At 37.7% G+C, this 19,187-nt stretch overlaps 1 protein-coding gene across 2 annotated transcripts in view; it reads left to right on the forward strand.

Annotated features, from left to right (window-relative positions):
* Positions 1–19,187, forward strand: part of DTHD1 (death domain containing 1) — a 67,156-nt gene that overhangs the window by 30,550 nt on the left and 17,419 nt on the right. For both annotated transcript variants that reach the window (XM_010365832.2, XM_030920520.1), the window contains one exon: positions 7,412–7,656. In XM_010365832.2, the coding sequence (XP_010364134.2) occupies positions 7,412–7,656 (245 nt within the window). The remainder of the gene's footprint in view (positions 1–7,411; positions 7,657–19,187) is intronic.

The raw sequence follows: 19,187 nt of genomic DNA on the forward strand, positions 1-19,187 counted from the left end.
TTATTTTTACCTCCTATTCTATCTAAAATAATATCCAAACTCTTTAAGATGTTTTATAAAATAATATCCAAACTCTTTAAGATGTTTTACAAAGAATCTAACCTGGGGGTCAGTGGACTGCCAAAAGATATGTGAATAGATCTATATTTCAGTATAATTGCCATATTTTTAATTGCATGTATTTTATTTTATATTTTTCAAAGACTACTCTGAGAATCAATGGGCAGTTTTCACCAAACTCTAAAGGAGTCTATGGCGAAAAAGAAATTAAGAATAATTGATCTAGGCTGGGTACGTGGCTCACCCCTGTAATCCCAGAACTTTGGGAGGCTGAGGCAGGCAAATCACTTGAGGTCAGGTGTTCAATCCTGGCCTGGTCAACATGGTGAAACCTCGTCTCTACTCAGTTAAAAAAAAAAATTAGTCTGGTGTGGTGGCAGGTGCCTGTAATCCCAGCTACTGGGAGGCTGAGACGGGAGAATCGCTTGAACCTGGGAGGTGGAGGTTGCAGGTTGCAGTGAGCTGAGATCACCTAAATGACGTATGTACCTTGCTTACTTCTTTTCCTGTATTTCTCTAGTGCTATTTTTGTTTTCACTCTAAATCTTATGACAATTTGAAATTATTTAATTAACTTATTTACTTTTTGTTCATATAGTTATGCTATGTCCTTTACCCTTCACCAGAATGAAAACTTAGTGAGGGCAGTGACCATGTCTTTCTTGTTAATACATCCTCCAAGCCTAACATAGGAATTGGTATATCCAAAGCTTTTTTTTTTTTTCTTTACAAAATGCTTTATTTTTGATATCAACCCAACTAAACATTGATACAAGTAATGTATTACCAGTTATTGTACACTTTAATCAAGTGCACTGAAGAAATATCACTGACTGATAAACAATCATCTTCATTTTCTTCTGTACAATGTTTGATAGACTTATATCTAGAAAGTGATTTCAACAATGAGTTTTTCAGCCCTTGTAGTCTCCAGTGTCTATTGTTGCCATCTTCATGTCCATGTGCATCTAAGTTTAGCTCCCACTTATAAGAACATGCAATATTAGGTTTTATGTTTCTGCATTAATTTGCTTAGGATGATGGCTTCTAGTTGCATCCATTTTGTTGCAAAGGACATAATTTTGTTCTTTTTTTGTAGCTGCATGCTATTCCATGGTGTATATATACCACATTTTCTTGATCCAGTCCACCGTTGATGGGCACCTAGGTTGATTCCATGGCTTTGCTATTGTAAATAGTGCTGCAATGAACATGCAAGTGCTTTTGATAAGTGTGTAGTGAATGAATGATTATGTAACAGTGATGAGGAAAGCAAGCAGGATGAATATGAGAGGTGGCAGGAGAGATTAGAGAAGTGAATGAATAGATGAGACTAAAGCGGTCAAAGGAAAGAGATGAAGAGAAAGAGAAAAGGAAGAAAAAGAACATGAAGAGAAAACAGCTGTGTGGGAATAGAAAGCAAATGTTCTTTGAAAGAGTTGCCATCATAACAATTTCTTTTTCATTAAGTCAACACCTTCCTCTTTCTAACTGCTTGCCCTGCAGTGGAATAGAGTCTAACAGGTGTATGTATAAAAATGAGGTGAGAGGGAAAATTCAGGACAGGTTTTATGAAGATTTCTGGCCCAGGAGGCTTTCTACATTGACTTGAGGGGATGTGCTCTGTTTATTTATAAATTAATGTGGAACCCATTTATTTTATTATGCCTATTTTCTCTCTGATTCAAGAAATAGCTCCAAGCCTCATTGGTTCTTTTTTGCTTCAAAGAAGGGACAAGACTTGAAGCTGATGCTGCCCTCCCCCCTTTTTTGATATCTCAGAAATAAGTGAGACCTAAAATGTCCCAATTTTAAGTGTCTATTCTACTCTCACATACAGGATCTCAGCATCTGAACCAGCTGACAGGACTTAGTGAGCAAGTGACAAAGATGGCAGAGAAGGGGGCAGGGAAGAGAGAGGGGGGAGAGGAAGGAAGGGTGGAAGAGGCCCCTTCCTACTTGGCTTCCGGAGCAGAAACCACAGCATCCACCCTGGAGAAATCTCTCTAATGATACATAGTACTAACCAGAAGTGTCCCACCCAAACTAATGATGCAAATGATTTTCCTGTAATACTGTGGACAGCAGCTGTGTTTACCAACCACCCTAAACAGGAGTGCATTACTGTTCTACTCTCAAGCAGTGGTACTGAATATCCCACTGCCTGCTGTGGAGACCGGGGAGCACCTGCTAAACCAAGAGCATCCAAGGCAGCCGGCACCTGTGCAATTCCTCCGTATAAGGGATGGGGAAGAGTTCGTCTTCTTTCAAGGAAAATGAGTCAGGCAGGATACCCAGATCCTAGGGTTGCTTTTCCTAGGGAGACAGGCTCAGATCTGGAGCCTCATTGGGTTTTTCTCTGCCTAAGAGGGAAAAGATCCTCAGTAAACAATTGATACCTCATCCTGGTAAAAGAATTGATCCATCCTTTTATCAGGGCCTAGAGTAGTCTCTGTGAATCTCAAAGAGATAAAGCTAGAGATTCTCTGCCTGGAGGATTCTCTTCACCCTCCCCACCCCGACCCTCACCCCCAGTTCTCTCCTGCTGTATCTTCAGGTCTCACCTTAAAGATCATGTTCTGAGAAGCTTTCTCTGTCCTTCCTGATTATGTCAGAACTTATTTTATTTTTTAATAGTTCTATTATACTTTTGCAGATCCTCCTTTTTTCTTTTGTGGCCTTTGTCACATGCAATTTTCTATTCGTTCATTTAATTGTTTGATCAATTCCAGTTTCTCCTACCACAGTCCCATCCGTGGAGGCACTGTCCTGTTGGTGGTCAGCATTCAGTCTCCAGCACCTAGGACAGAGTCTGACAGTTAGAAGAAACTCAGTATTTGTTGAAAGAAATGAAGACTAAAGTTTAGGAAAAAAAACATTATAATATTAAGTGCAATTAAAAGTATTTAAAACTTTAATTAATAAATTTAGATTACTGCCCTTTGAAAATGCCAAAATCTCTCTATTCACTTATAGAGAATATGAATGGCTTTTCAGTGAAGGTCACAGGACATGGACTATATTTCTATCTCTAATAGGAAGGAAGATGGATAGGTGTGTCCTTTGGTTTTTATAATGGTTTTTGGCATTCTTCTGGACACAAGCTACAGCAAGCTTTCACTCTCTAGGTGAGAGTTGTCAGTGTAGCACTTGGATTATTGCAAGATAACCAAGCCCCCACTGCATACAAAATCCAGAAAGTGCCAGAAAGTGTTTTAATATGATTTTATATAATGGCAACAAAGCATCACCCATAACATCTAGTAATGCCCTATCAGGTCCATCTTTTAAAGTTGCCCTGAATGTCCTTTGGCCTAGGGCAGTGATTTTTCTAGATATTCTATGGGATGTATCTTTACATGTATCTGTACACCTATATAATAACCATTCTTTAATTTGCTAAACAAAAATTTATTGACCTTACATATATTAAAGTCTAATGAAGAAAGACAGAGAATAAGCAAATAAGTAAATAAAATGCGTAACTTAATTTGGGCTGAAGAGTGAATTATAGAAGAATAAAGAAGGGAAAGGATAGGGGGATCTTAAGGGATGTAGCAGGCTTGCAGTTTTATCTTAGGGAAGACCATTCTGGAAAGGTGACATTTAAAAAAAAGAAGTTTCTAAGAAGGTGAGGAAGCAAGCCATAATCCTATCTCAGGGGAGTTTATCCCAGGCAGAGGGATTGCCAGTGCCAGTGAACTAGGTGGAAACCTGCCTTGTGTGTGTGGGGAACAGTGGGAGCCTGAGATGGCTGGATCAGAGGGAGTGAGCGCAAGTTGTGGGAGATGAGGTGAGAACTGATCATACCCTGTAGGCCATTGGAAAGACGGCCTTTTCTGCTAAGTGACTTGGGGAAACATGAAGGCTTTTCAACAGAGAAGTGATCTGAGTTAGATTATAACTGCATTGAGAATAGGTTTTAGAGCATTAGAGGAGAAGCAGGGAGACCAGTTACTGCTTAATTGCAGTAAACCAGGCAAAAGATAGCATGGCTTAGAGGTAGAGCTGGTGGAGAATGGGTTAGAATATAAAAATACACTGAGCCAGTGGTTCTCATAGGGTTTTTCTGGTTTCCCAGACTGCTAGCCCTTTCAATTTTTTTATCTGACTTCTCTGAGCAAAAACATTTATTCTTACATTTGTATTTTCTATGTCATCAATGAAAAATATTTAATGCTCATTATTGAGAAGAAAATGTATTGCTATAAGGGACAAAATATAAGTAAATTCTGGAACTTTTTACATGACAGGTATTTACTAAATAGCTACTATCTCAAGACACTTCTAGGGGACTATCTACGTAAGATATTGAGAAGAAGAAAAAGATTCTCAGAAGGTCAACTAGTGGTTGATTTTACACTTTGGGTATGGAATGAATGAGTTTTTCTTTTATTTCTCCTTTAAATATGCCAGTGAGGGAGAAAAAAACAGAGTAGTACAATTTCTTCATGCAACTTCTATTGTTTTGGATCTATTTTTTGTTCAGGGACCAGACGTCTTTAAAATATATTATTATGCCTTAACAACAATGAAACTCCAACTTTAAAAAATTACAAAATGATTTCTGTTTACAACATGAAGATTTTGCTATTTATTATTAGTAAATCCTCAATAATTTCATCCCTACTTCATATATAAATGTGATCTTTAGAGAGTTTCCCTAGAGATCTTTAGTTTTAAAAATTGGTAAACGTTTTAGGTCTCAATTGAACCAGAGTGGCCATGCCTCACCCTCAATCCTTATATCCTCTGTATAAATACTTTCTTATGAATAATTGTGCACCCGACAGAGAGTATAACGTCTTTCAAGGGATAGAAGGGGAAATTTACTAATTGGTATTCCACAGGGACCAAAGTAGTAAAATTTTTCTTGATAGCACTCTAGTAGTATGGAAGCAGAAGTTAGCCAGGTGTCACTCCAGTGAGGTGGAAACTCCAATTTACCTAATTTACTATTTAGATAACATTTAAATTACTCCAAATAATCCACTTTTTTTTTTTTTTTTTTTTTTTTAACCAAAGTGAGACTCTCTTAAGAAGACAAACCCTGGCTAGTCATTCGTCTCCTAGGAATCTGTTTTTTTTTTTTTTTTTTTTTCTAAGTAGCCAAGTTGCATCTCAAATATAAACTTTTGCAAAGGGATCTACTCCTACACCTTCTGTAATCTGGAGTTATTCTATTTCTAGATTTAACTGAGCTTTAGAAAAATCACCAAAATGACCTCCAGCAGTCAGGACCAGGAGAAGGGTCCTGGTATCATCTACATCTCTCACTGAAGTCTTTGTTCCCTGGGCAAAATGGAACGTTTTCCATGAGAGAAAACTCTGGGCAGTCAACTGTATGTTGATTTACAGTAGCCAAAGGAAGTTTCCATGTAGACATGAAAGCTAAATCTTGGCCAGGTCTGGTGGTTCATGCCTGTAATCCCAGCACTTTGGGAGGCCGAGGAGGGTGGATTGCTTGCCTTCAGGAGAGTTCGAGACCAGCCTGGGTATCATGGTGAAACCCCGTCTCTACGAAAAAAAAAAAAAAAAAGTAGCCAGGCATGGTGGCACACATCTATAGTCCCAGCTGCTTGGGAGGCTGAGGTGGGAGGATAACTTGAACTTGGGAGGTGGAGGTTTTAGTGAGCTGAGATTGTGCCACTGTGGAGCTGTGTCATTCCAGCCCGGGTGACAGAGTGAGGCTCAGTCTCAAAAAAAGAAAAAGAAAAGAAAAGAAAAAAAAAGCTTCATCTTGACATTTCTTTAAAAGCATCTGAGTTTTTCTGTTTTTGGTTTTGATTTTTTTTTTTTTTTTTTTTTTTTGCACACAAATTCAAAATGGTGCAAGAATCCTACCTCTTATTATTTGGTATCATTGCTGTCATTTATTGAGCACTTACTGTGTGCCAGGTCCTATGATAATTATTGTATCCATATTTTCTCATTTCATTTCCTAAACAATCCTAGGAGTTAAGCTTTATTTCTCCTGTTTTAAGGGTAAGGAAGCTAAGGGAAGCTAAGGATAAAGAAGCTAAGGGAAGTCTCTAAAAAGCTCAGAGATATGAAAACAATGGACAAATATTAACAGACAAATATTACAGAATACACAAATCATAGAGGCTGGACTTGAACCTAGATCTATACATCCAAGATATGTTATCTTAAGTGCTACATTATAGCTTCCTACAAGTTTTATAAATTTTGATGCGGACATATAGTGCCTTAGGAAACATGGTGGTGTTTATTCTGCTGTTGAAATAACAAGGTAAAATATTCTGATTGTCATGGTAAGACCCCAATGAGTGAAATGTTATGTTCACAGAAACTCTAGAATTTTCAGTAAGGAGTTGATAAAACATGTATGTATTACCATTTTAGGAGAATCCATCAGGTTTTCATAGAAATTTCAGTAACACAAATTCAATAACTATCACACCTGAAAGTTCTAGATCAACACTGTCCATTTTCACAATTGTGGAAATGTTTTATATCTGCGCTATTCATTATGGTAGCCTTTATGCTTATGCTGTCACTGAGACTTTTAAATGTAGGTAGACTGAGGAGTTAAATTTAATTATATTTACTGTTCATTAACTTTCATTTAAACTTAAATTGCCACATGTTATAGGAGAGTGCAGTTCTGGAATGTCTATTGTGAGGTCGCAATATGAATAGTTAGGGGAAAGGAGAAAGATAATTCTCAACGGGTGAAAATAATTTTCTAAATATTGCAAAAGCTGAATATTTCTAGTAGTTTCTGGTTATATCAAAATGGAATAGAGAAAGAAAAGCTAAAGATTATTTGATTTAGAAGTAGCCAGAGAGCACCTGGCCCAACAACCCATGAGAAATCTTTTGAGCAGTCTACATGGTCTCTGCCTATTGCTCTTTTGTCAGGTTATGTTTTGACAAAAGATAATGATACACAAAAGTTTTAGTCATATTTTTAAAGTAAAATAATTATTTGGATTTTTGAAAATTAAGTAACACAAAGTGACACACACACACACACACACACACACACACACACACACACATATATATATATATTTGATTAATTAATTTTTTTTTTTTTGAGATGGAGTCTCCTTCTGGAGCCCAGGCTGGAGTGCAGTGGCGCTATCTCCGCTCACCGCAAGCTCCGCCTCCCGGGTTCACACCCTTCTCCTGCTTCAGTCTCCCCAGTAGCTGGGACTACAGGCGCCCGCCACCACGCCCGGCTAATTTTTTGTATTTTTAGTAGAGACGGGGTTTCACCGTGTTAGCCAGGATGGTCTCGATCTCCTGACCTCGTGATCCGCCCGCCTCAGCCTCCCAAAGTGAGATATCTTAAAGGTAATAAATGCATTTTACTTCTATTTAGGTAATGGGAAAGATTATGGAAAAGACTACACACTTATTTTTCACTTGCAAAGAAAACCTAGGCTGGAACTCCAAATCAAAGAAGTGGACGAATCTGGAAACTATAGCTGCCCTCATTATAAAGGCACCATTGTCGTTTATAAAGTACCTAAAGGAAAGATAGTCCCCAACTTGAATCAATCTCTCGTAACTAATGAAAACCATTCTCAGTTGCCAATTTGCAAATTACCATTGAAATTGCCAAAGGTGAGTTATTTTACTTTTCTAATTATTACATTTTGTTAATTATTTATAATTCTGTAACACAATCAGTTTTGCAGGCATAGAGACACGCACAGTTAAAAGAAAAGGTAAGAAGAGAGTTAATAAAGAAGGAGTAGGTAGGTCCAATTTTAGAGTATTAGAAAACGTGTTAGGATTCCTCCTTTTGTTCGTATCAGCCTTTCTAACAAGAATGTTTCAGATTGGTCTGGTCCTCACAGCATGTTGTTGCTAACTATGAAAATAATGTCATTCATTTTCTGTAACTGCCTCTGAGTCACTGGAAAATCATTGATGAAAAAAATGCATTTCAGAGCACATCATTTTAAGGAAAAGTTATGGTGAAGAGCAAAATGACCTCAAAATATTTACATTGAAACTTACCATATTTTGCATATTTGTTTCATGAGTTATGCTTGCCTAAAATTCTTACTCATGTCAGAAAGTAGGATTAAATTATTTCTTTGAACATGTCTAACACACAAATAAATACATTTTATTCCTCTGTATTACAATTTCTTTCAGTGAAACAGGACTTGGTGAATCTAAACTACATTTTTAATAAGAAATATAACTGAAAAATTTACTTCATTAATCTTGAGGTAAAAACAAACTTCTTATTCTTTAAAGAAAGCTAAAATCACTTTCTCATGTTTATATTTTTTGTGTGTATGACTAGCAGAAATGTGTTTACCATGTGGTTAGATTTTGTTCTGATTTAAAATAAATCATTAAAGTAATTTAGCAAATATTAACATTGAACTTCTGAAATAGGGGATGTGCTGCGCTAGGCTTTGTGATAAATACAGAGCTGTAAAGGATAATACATGCCCTAAAGCTGTGTTGTTCTGAATGGTCACTACTGCCCATATGTGGCTATGCAGCACTTGAAATATGGCTAGTCTAAACTGAGATGGGCAGTAAGTTTAAGATACACACTGCATTTCAAAGACTCAGTACAAATAATATATAAACTATCTCATTAATAATTTGTTTATATTGACTACATGGTAAATTTATATTTTGGTTATATTAGGTTATATAAAATATATAAAAATTAACTTCCTCTTTTATTTTTTAAACATTTTAGTTGCTATTAATAGAATATTTTAAATTACATATGTATCTCAAATTATATTTCTATGGAATAGTGCCTCTGTAAATGAATTTATAATCTAGTGAATAAGTACACAAAACATATACACAAAATTACGTTGTAAGATAGTAACTGATTGAAGTTATATTTAGATGATATAAACAGTGGTACTGATAGTTGGTACTAGATGGTACTAATAGTTGTTCGGAGAAGGGAAATGGCTTTTCTACAATCTGTAACCAGTAGAAGTGTGTGGTGTTTGTGGCATTTTATCTGAGCTTTGTAAGTTGGTGGAAATTCAGCCACTGGAAATGAAGAAAAAAGGCAAGTTAGGGGGAGAAAATACAGTGCATTTGACTGGGGTGGTAAGTATAGTTTAGCAGGAATTAACAAGTTGTGTAATAACCATTGTAATAATGTCTAATATGCCAAAGGCCTTTCAAATATTTTACATGCATTGTATCGCTAAACCCTCACAAAAGTCCTATGATACATAATTGTTCTTACTTTGTGGGAAACTGAGGCACAGACATTTTAGACAACTTGCCCAGGTTCTCATGGCTAAGTAAATGGCAGAGCTAAAATTCAGACCCAAGAAATCTGCTTCCTGTGTGTTGAATGGCTATTATGCTGACACTTTGTTAGCACATAAAGCTAGGATTATTAGTCAAAGATACAAGATGGATTTTAGGGCATCTATGTTCACATTTGATGTATGATGTCTGTACTATGCTTTAGTATAGAGATAATATTAGACATATTTAACAAATGACATGACCTGAACACCAACCAGTGAACTTGAAAGCAGCCCTCAGTAGAGAGGAATAGGTTCCTAGTGACATTAGCTTTACTTGCTTGCTGTTTTTGAGGAGATCCCGGGGTCCCGGGGAAGCATGCATAAGTAGAGGAATTGATTAAGCCATTGATACTGAAAATGATACTTTCATGACAGTATAGCCAAACTGGTGTACATCTACTATCAGTTTTGCTTCTGTGCATTTTCATTTCCACTGTAAGACTTTGCACCATACGGCCGTTACCTATGCATGTGGCACTTTTCCCTGAGATAGTCCCATAGCTGCTTCTTTATCATTCAGGCCTCAGCTCAGATGTCATTTATTATTCTCATTCCCTTATCTCCCAATCTGAAGTCTCTTTTTAACTTGTCACCCTTTCTCGATTTACTTCCTAACACCAATCATTGATTTTTTTAGATTTATTTGTTCATATATTTTCTATTTTTCTTTGCTTCTTTAAAAAGCAAACTCTGTGAATGAAGGACCCTGTCTATTCTATCCAGGTTCCTTCTTCTGTGATTAGAAAAGTGCCTGGCACATAGCAGGCACCCTAAATATCTATGACTTGATGAATAAGGGGAGGTCTATAGCTTTCTCCAGATTCTAAAAGTTTAAGAACTATTGACTTGAAGGAATGCTCAAATTCTCTCTGTTCCATAGTTTAGAGCTTGATTCTACAAACTCTTAACTGGCATGCTAAGGCATCGATGTGGATCAATATGAAGATCTGGAGTAGAGAGGGGTACATAAGGGCTGCTCTCCAGTCAGTTCAGCTGGCACATTACTTCCAGCGAGCACCATGTTGCTGTGCTGCCATGAGAGGATGAAAGGGACACAAGCCAGGGGTGGTTGGAATTCTCTGGCAAGAGGGGGTAAGGGCATTACTGAGATGATGGCAGACCATGGAAAGAAAGGCCCTTATGTCAGAGAGGACAGACATGAAGTCCAAAAATGTAACAGGAATTGAGCTTTCACTTAGTGTTTTCTCTGTTGCCTAACTTTATAAAAGTAGCCAAATTAGTCAAGCCAAATTAGCCAACATAGATAATTTAGGGGTTTGTGTAGATTTTCCTCAGTAAAAGTCTGTGTTTACGATTGTCCAGTACTTTTGCATCCGCTTCTTCTCTGCTTTGCTTCTAACACACCATTCCTTCCCTATGTGCCTGAATAATTCTTACTGAACCTCTTTCACATTGGTGCTTAAGTGCAACCTATCCAAGGAAGCCTTCCCTCACTCCTCCTTTGTAGCAGGTTAAGTGTTCCTGGTATATGGAGCTACAGCGTTTTGTACTCTCCTTATCACTGTAGTTACCATATTTCATGACAACCACTTGCTTGTTTCCTTCCCTTGTTGCTGTAATGGCTTTTTAGGGAGTCTTTTTCCTGAAATACTTTTTTCTAATCACCCCTCCTTGTGAAATTTTATTACCACAGATATATTGTGTGTCTGTTTATATACTGCATATTTATCTGTGTTTTATACATCTAAAAGAATAAGTCTTTTTGTGTCTCACCCAAGGACGAATTTTCTCTCCCCAAGGGTGACATTATCAAAATTGAGAATGCATTCAATAAACTGCACAGGCACAGACCCTGTCCCACTCAACTCTCTATTGGCAGTGCAGAGAGATAGTTACATGCTTGATAAATATTTGTGACTAACTAGATGAACAAGATAATTTCTGCAAACCTTACAATTACTCAGCCTGGAAATTGATAATCCTGAAACTATATTGGCATGTTTAAAAATAGTACATTTAAATGTCTGCTGCCTTTCATAGATGCATCTACTGCCAATAGGCCATCTGTGCTTTCTTTTTATCCCAGATGGGTTTGTACAGGGCTTTCCAGATTCACTCCCTGGGCCCTTTCTTGTGCCCAAAGTCTTCAGAAATAAGTTTGCTGGGTTGAAAAAGAATCTGTGGCTGTGGGAACTTTTTTTCTGTTCAAACTAGTGTAACTAAATGGGAATTGAAACCATGATGTTTATTTTTGCAAGATGAGACTTATTTCATAAAGTTCAGAATTTTAAAAATTCACCTCAACTAAGCAGTATTAGAATGTGCTATTTTTCAGGAAATGGAAGTAGCCTAATATAGTAACAGCTTGGCCTTAATGAACATGACACCATGTGGATATTTATACATGTAGCATAAAACAGGTGAAGGTATTTGTCCAAATTAAAAGTGCTTCACAGAGAACACACAGCAAATATTTACATACATGTATATAGGCATAGAACCAAACACAAAATTATAAAGTGTGATGTAAATATACTGTATCTGATTCATAAAGATGAGAAGACATATCACTTTTACTTCATACTTGTGAGGATCTCTTTGTCTCTTATTCTACAGTCTCTGCAGTTCATTCATTCATATATTAATTAATTCAACAAACTGTGTATCCCAAAAGCCTCAATGTATAGTGGTGTTCTGGTTTGTAGAGTCTCATTCTTCCCTTTCTTCTTTATAGCATGTTTTCAACTCAGAGGCAGAATTATCCCTTAAAGCAGAGGTCCCCAATCCCTGGGCCATGAAATGGTAGCAATCCGTGGCAGGTTAGGAACCAGGAGGTGAACGGTGGGCAAGTGAGCAATGCTTCATCTGTATTTACAGCCACTCTGCATTGCTTGCATTACTGCCTGAGCTCTGCTTCCTATCAGATCAGTGGCGGCATTTGATTCTTGTAGGAGTGCAAACCCTATTGTGAAATGCACCTGCAAGGGATCTAGGTTGTGTGCTTCTTACAAGAATCTAATGCCTGATGATCTGTCATTGTCTCACATCACCCCAGATGGCATCTTCTAGTTGCAGGAAAACAAGCTCAAGGCTCCCACTGATTCTACATTATGGTATATAATTATCTGATTATATATTAAGATAAAATAATAATAGAAATAAAGTACACAATAAATGTCACTTGCTTGAATCATCCCGAAACCATCCCTCCAACATGGAAAAATGGTCTTCTATGAAACTGGTTCCTGGTGCCAAAATAGTTGGGGACTACTGCCTTAAAGCATCAGTCAAATCATCTCATGCCTCTGCTCCAAATCCTTCAGTGGCTCCCAGCTTCCTTCAGAATAAAGGCTCTGTGTGAACTTGGCCCTCACTGACTCCAGGGCCTTCTCTGCTCTACTCTCCTCCTCAGTTATTCAATCACAGTGACCTTCTTGAGTTTTTGGAATATGCCACACCTGCTTCTGCTTTAGGTCTTTTTGTTAGTGATTCCCCTTGCTGGAATGTTCTTCCATCAGATACCTGCATGTCTGCCACCCTTACGTCCTTCACTTTGCTGAAACTTCACCTTCTCTCTGTGGTTTACCCTGACTCTAATGTTGCAATCTACTCTTACCCCTACAACCTGACATTCCTAATCCTCTTTAATCTGCCCTATTTCTTTTCCTCTAAATCATTTCTCCATTTTTACATGTATTTCTTCATTTGTACATTTCTTGCAGAAAAACTCTCTATTCCATAACTAGAAAGTAAGCTCTGTGAAGATGGGGAACATTTTTTGTTCACTGCCAAATCACAAGTACCTGGAATGGTGTCAGGCGTAAGTGAGATGCTCAATAAACATGAGTGAATGGGTATATATCTATAGAACTTGCAATTTATGGACCAAAAATGTAAGGAGGAAAGTTAGAAGCGCCAAGGAAGAAAATAAATTAGCATTAGAAGATGGACACAAAATTCATGGTGTGAATTGGTAGGTGGGATAGCTTGGGAAGACCTCACTGTGGAGGGGACTATAGGGCTGAGGAGCAACAGGAGACCAAAACCTTCCTGTATGGCCAGGAGAGCATCCAAGTGGGAGATGCAGCAAGTTCCAAGACTCCGAGATGGGCACGCGTTTCAAGTCAAGGACTCGAAGGAAGGCTGTGATGGTCAGCACGCATGCGAGGGCTACAGAAAGATGATGGGTTTGTAAGACAAGAAACATCCTGGTGATACTTCATATTGCATATAATCTTCTGAAAATGATCCCATAAACAATATATTTGAAAATATGTGGCTGAAAAGAATAATGATTCACCCCTAAATCTTTCTTAAGTTGTGCCTCAGCCTTTCTCCTTTCACAAAATGTTCAAGTAAATTCAGTTCACACTGTACATAATTGTACTTTGACAGAAACAAGGCAAGTTTCAAAAACACTCTCAAAGGTTTTTTAGGTGAAAGGGAGTGGAGAGAATATTTTGTGCGTGTATGCATGTGTGCGTGCATCTGAAGTCACACCAGATAGGTGACTGCAGGCCATTTGCTTATTTGTGCTAGCTTGGGTTGTGACTGCTTGTGACTCCTTCCTCCTACTTGGAGGTTTTGCTTTGAAGGAAAGAAGGGCTGCAGATCTGATTGCTGTCACCTACTCGAGGCTGGAGTTTCCCAGTAAAATCTAACCCGCGTATTTACATAAGCGACCTGTTGACCCAAGTTTTGCTTAGCCTGAACTTCCTGGATTATTGTTTTTTTGAAACTGAACTCCTGACATGTGATTTCTAGTAAATAATGATACAGCTTCAACACTTTCTTTCTCAGCACATTAAATAACTTGCTGTGTCAAAGGGAGGAAGCAGGCAGACGGCAGTGCAGGAATCCGTTGGTCAGAATGGCCACTTTCACCACTGGATTTCATTACCATCCCACTGCTCTGCTAGGGGTAATGTTGTTCCTATATTATTTTTTCCAACAATACGAAATACCAAAGCAATTTTGACTAGATAAATGAGATGATTCTGAACCATTAAAAATATTTACATCCACAAGCATTTTAATTCTACTCAGACTTCTTAGTTGCAGTAATTTAACAAAATTATATTAGGGTTCAAGGATAAAATGAAACTTATTATGTTATCGCTAGGCATTTTAAAAAGGAGACTGAAAGAGCACATTAGAAGAATGTCTTATAAGAAAAATCAGGCATTTTGTTTTGTTTTGTGTTGTTCTTGCTGTGGTTTTTGAGGGAATAGTGGCCACATGGTGTTTCCTAAGTTTTCCATAACCTAGTGTCATGCTTTCTATACTAGAGTTAATGCCAGTCACATATTTGGTGATTCATGTCCCTTCCCCTATCAATTATAGAAGAAAGCCACTAGGATCTTGGTAAGTAGAAATATTACATTAATTTTTTTAACCCCTGAAAGTTTCCAAAATCTTCTCACTCTTTCCAGTGAGAAAGATGGATGAAGAAGGGAGAACTCTGGCAATCCATGCGTCTCCCTTACCTGTTATCCTCCTGTCTGCAGTCCCATTTTCCTACAGGCAACCAGAATGACCTTCAAAGCCACAGTTTTGACTATGTCACTAAGAGGAACATGAGGGGAACATGAACAAAGCTGGTTTAGTCAGAAACAGGATCCTGTGTTCTTTTTTGGAAAGTACTTTGACCACCAGTTTAATGAGAAGAGATTCTTTCCCTTCTCCTCCCCCCATCCCTTTCTATTGTTCCCCTTCCATTTTTTTTTTCCTTTCCCCTCCACTCTCCTCCCCTTTATCTCTTCCTCTGTACCTTCTTTTTTCCCTTCCTTCTCCCCTTTCTCCTTCTCTGGTCCCTCTTAACCCCTCCCTCCTTATTCCTCCTTCAACCCTTGACTTTAAAAGATAAGGTTTCCTCTGCTTGGAGGGCAGTATAGCTAAACAGGAATTGGTCACTATATTGTCATAGAGCTTTTGCTATTTCTTTTACAAAGGAAGCACACATATTCCTGCCCATTTAAATAAATTTAATAATTAAAAAGTCATTGATGTGTATGCATTTATTCTCTTAAAATTATAACATTTAATAAGTAAAAAATTATGCTCATTAACTCAAACAGATTTTAGTTCATTAACTTCAACTGTTTTCGTTTTTATTTTTCCTTCTGTAGATGTATTGTATTAGTCAACATGTTAATTAGAAACCACAAAGTGCCTAATACCTACAAGATATTGTGTAAGGCCTAATAATAATAATAGAAGCCAAAGTTCTAGCTTTCAAGGAAATTACAGTCCAGTTTAGGAAATAAAGTATAAACACTTTAAAAGTTATAAAACAAAGCAAGAGATAAATAATAATTGAATACAACAATACAGCAATAACAAAAGACAGGAACTGATTGTTAATTGCAAATGAAGAGTAAGATGTTAAATGCTAGGACATTTCAGAGAAGGGGGTGATCCCTGTGGACTGAGGTGACCAGAGGGTGCTTCAGAGAGCAGAATGATTGCAGAGAATGTTTACGATCTGGAGAGGAAGAGAGAAAGGGGCAAGGAGTTTCACACAAGAGAGATGGCAGGAGTAGAAACCTTGAAGTGGTCAAGCACAAGATGTGTTCTGAGAAAGGATGATGAATGCAACTGTGTTTCTTCAGGGGAAGATTTGGAAACGTCGTGTTGGAAATAAGTTGGGGAAAGATTATAGAGGGCCTTTAATTCCTTACTTAGGTTAACTAAATGATGCTGTAATTGTGGTAAACAAGCTTTCTGTCAAAATTCAACAAAAAATTGTGATTGATTTCATGACACATAGAGCACATGCAAGCCAGAGACCCTTAGTTTTTGAGTAAACAACAAAATATCTGATCTACTGTTATTCTTGAAACTGGTATGGCCATAATTAAGGATGGAGACATAGGTATCTGGTTTGTTTATAATTAAGTTGATCTTTTATCTTTTGAGTAATGGCTCAAGCCATTGGAAAATTTTAACTAGGAGAGTGATATGATCAAGTTTTGTTAGCAACTTTACTACAACAGCCTATAAGGATAAACTAGAAATGGATGAGCTTAGCAATAGTGATGAACAGACATTTCTCAAAAGAAGATATTCATACAGCCAACAGACACATGAAAAAATGCTCATCATCACTCGCCATCAGAGAAATGCAAATCAAAACCACAATGAGATACCATCTCACACCAGTTAGAATGGCAATCATTAAGAAGTCAGGAAACAACAGGTGTTGGAGAGGATGTGGAGAAATAGGAACACTTTTACACTGTTGGTGGGATTGTAAACTAGTTCAACCATTATGGAAAACAGTATGGCAATTCCTCAAGGATCTAGAACTAGATGTACCATATGACCCAGCCATCCCACTACTGGGTATATACCCAAAGGATTATAAATTATTCTACTACAAAGACACATGTACACGTATGTTTATTGAGGCACTATACACAATAGCAAAGACTTGGAATCAACCCAAATGTCCATCAGTGACAGACTGGATTAAGAAAATGTGGCACATATACACCATGGAATACTATGCAGCCCTAAAAAAGAATGAGTTCATGTCCTTTGTAGGGACATGGATGCAGCTGGAAACCATCATTCTCAGCAAACTATCGCAAGAACAGAAAACCAAACACCGCATGTTCTCACTCATAGGTGGGAACTGAACAATGAGATCACTTGGACTCGGGAAGGGGAACATCACGCACTGGGGCCTATCATGGGGAGGGGGGAGGGGGGAGGAGGGAGGGATTGCATTGGGGAGTTATACATGATATAAATGATGAATTGATGGGTGCTGACGAGTTGATGGGTGCAGCACACCAACATGGCATAAGTATACATATGTAACAAACCTGCACGTTATGCACATGTACCCTAGAACTTAAAGTATAATAAAAAAAAAAAAAAAAAGAGCTAATGAAATAGTCCACAGAAGAGAGGGAGAGAGCCTATGTAAGATCATGACAGTAAGGACAGCAAGAACAGAACAGAGTTGGAGAGAGATTCAGAATTTGAGATCAACAGGTCTTGGTAATAGAGTGAATGTGTGTGGGACTGGGTGGCAGGAGAATATTGGCAGATAGAGGAAGTCGTGAAGGGGATTTCCAAGGTTACTCTCAGTACACTGGTTTGAGCTACTGTCCTGTGATATAATACGGTGTTGGTTGGTTTTACTTTGGAAGTGTTGTTTAAACTTGCATTTCATCTTCAGTCCCTCTAATATTGCCCTAACACATAGATGATAGCAACATTTTCCTTGGAGGCCTGTCACCAGTTCCCTTATCTGCTTTAGGCTGCTTTTCTCACAATTGACAGTTTGGTTTTTCTCTAAAACAAATATGATTTTATCACTCTTCCAAAACTCCTCACTGGATGTCTATTGATCAAAAGTCCAAGCCAGTTACCATGGCATATAGGGCCTGTTACAAACTCCCACAGCTCATCGTCATAACCTTTTTATATTACATTTCCCCAACTAACATATTTTGCTCCAGTTCTACTTAAAGCCTCATTTCTTTCCAAGACTCTTCCCACAGGCTGCCATTGTGACAGCAATGACTCCACACTTAACCCTATTATACCCTCTTTAGAAGAAAACTTTAAATTTTCCAGGCAGTGTTAGACACTGCACTGTATCTGTATCTGTAACTAGATACACTGTATCTGTAACTAGAGCACTTTGAATATATATATAACATATATTATATATAAAATATTACATATATTATATATAAAATATGTTATATATAACATATATTTTATATATAGATATAAAGCTATGGTCCATTATGATTTTTTATTTATATAAAAATCATGGTAATGATAATATAACGAATATCTACTAAATTATTTCCTGCTAGTAACTTGACAAAGCATTTACACATTGACTTATTTATTGAAAAAAAAGAAAAACCTTAAATAAAGTTTTCTTCATTTAAGACACTGAAGCATAGAGAGGTTTTCCCCAAGGGGAAATGGCAAAGTTACTGTTTGAAACCAAGTTTGTCTGATTTCAATGGGAACACTCCTAACATTATACTACTGTCTGCTTTTGAGACTGAGTTTCTCAGGACTGAGAGCACTACTCATTCAATTTTGTAATCACTTCCCCGAGGATGCATTCAATAATGTTTTGCTGAACTCTTTAATGAATAAATGAAAGCATGCTGGGGAAATTGAAAAAGCAATTGAAGGTGGAGTTTTAATAGCTGACAGAAGCCTTACCTGTTTTCTTTCCAGCTAGCAGTTCCATCTAGCAGAAGCCTTTCATAACTTTAAAGGAATGACTAATAGGATTTCACACACTGTGGCAAGACCTGGGAGGGAGACATTTGGTGTGTGGCTGCCCAGGCCTTTCCCAGAAACATTCAGATTACTCTTTCTGTTGGAAAAACTATTTATAGCTATGATCCAAAAAGCCAAACCAAAACAAAATATCAGAAATTTTCTTTCCTTTTTTTTTTTTTTTTCTTCTTCAGACGGAGTCTCGCTCTGTCGCCCAGACTGGAGTGAGTGCAGTGGCACGATCTCAGCTCACTGCAACCTCTGCCTACTGGGTTCAAGCGATTCTTCTGTCTCCCGAGTAGCTGGAATTACAGGTGCCTGCCATCTCGCCCAGGTAATTTTTGTATTTTTAGTAGAGACATGGTTTCACCATATTGATCAGACTGGTTTCGAACTGCTGACCTCAGGTGATCCACCCACCTTGGCCTCCCAAAGTGCTGGGATCACAGGCGTCAGCCACTGCGCCCGGCCCAGGATTTTTTTAAATCTCCTAGAATAACCTAGAAAGAATTATGCTAAGAGTTAAATAGGCACAGGAATAAATAGGGACAGGATTAAAGTGGATTGACAAAACCTGTTGGGATTATAATCTAAAAGTGGAACAATAAAGAGAGGAGGTTA

The sequence above is a fragment of the Rhinopithecus roxellana genome, chromosome 2, assembly GCF_007565055.1.
Source record: "Rhinopithecus roxellana isolate Shanxi Qingling chromosome 2, ASM756505v1, whole genome shotgun sequence".
Taxonomy (NCBI): Eukaryota; Metazoa; Chordata; class Mammalia; order Primates; family Cercopithecidae; genus Rhinopithecus; species Rhinopithecus roxellana.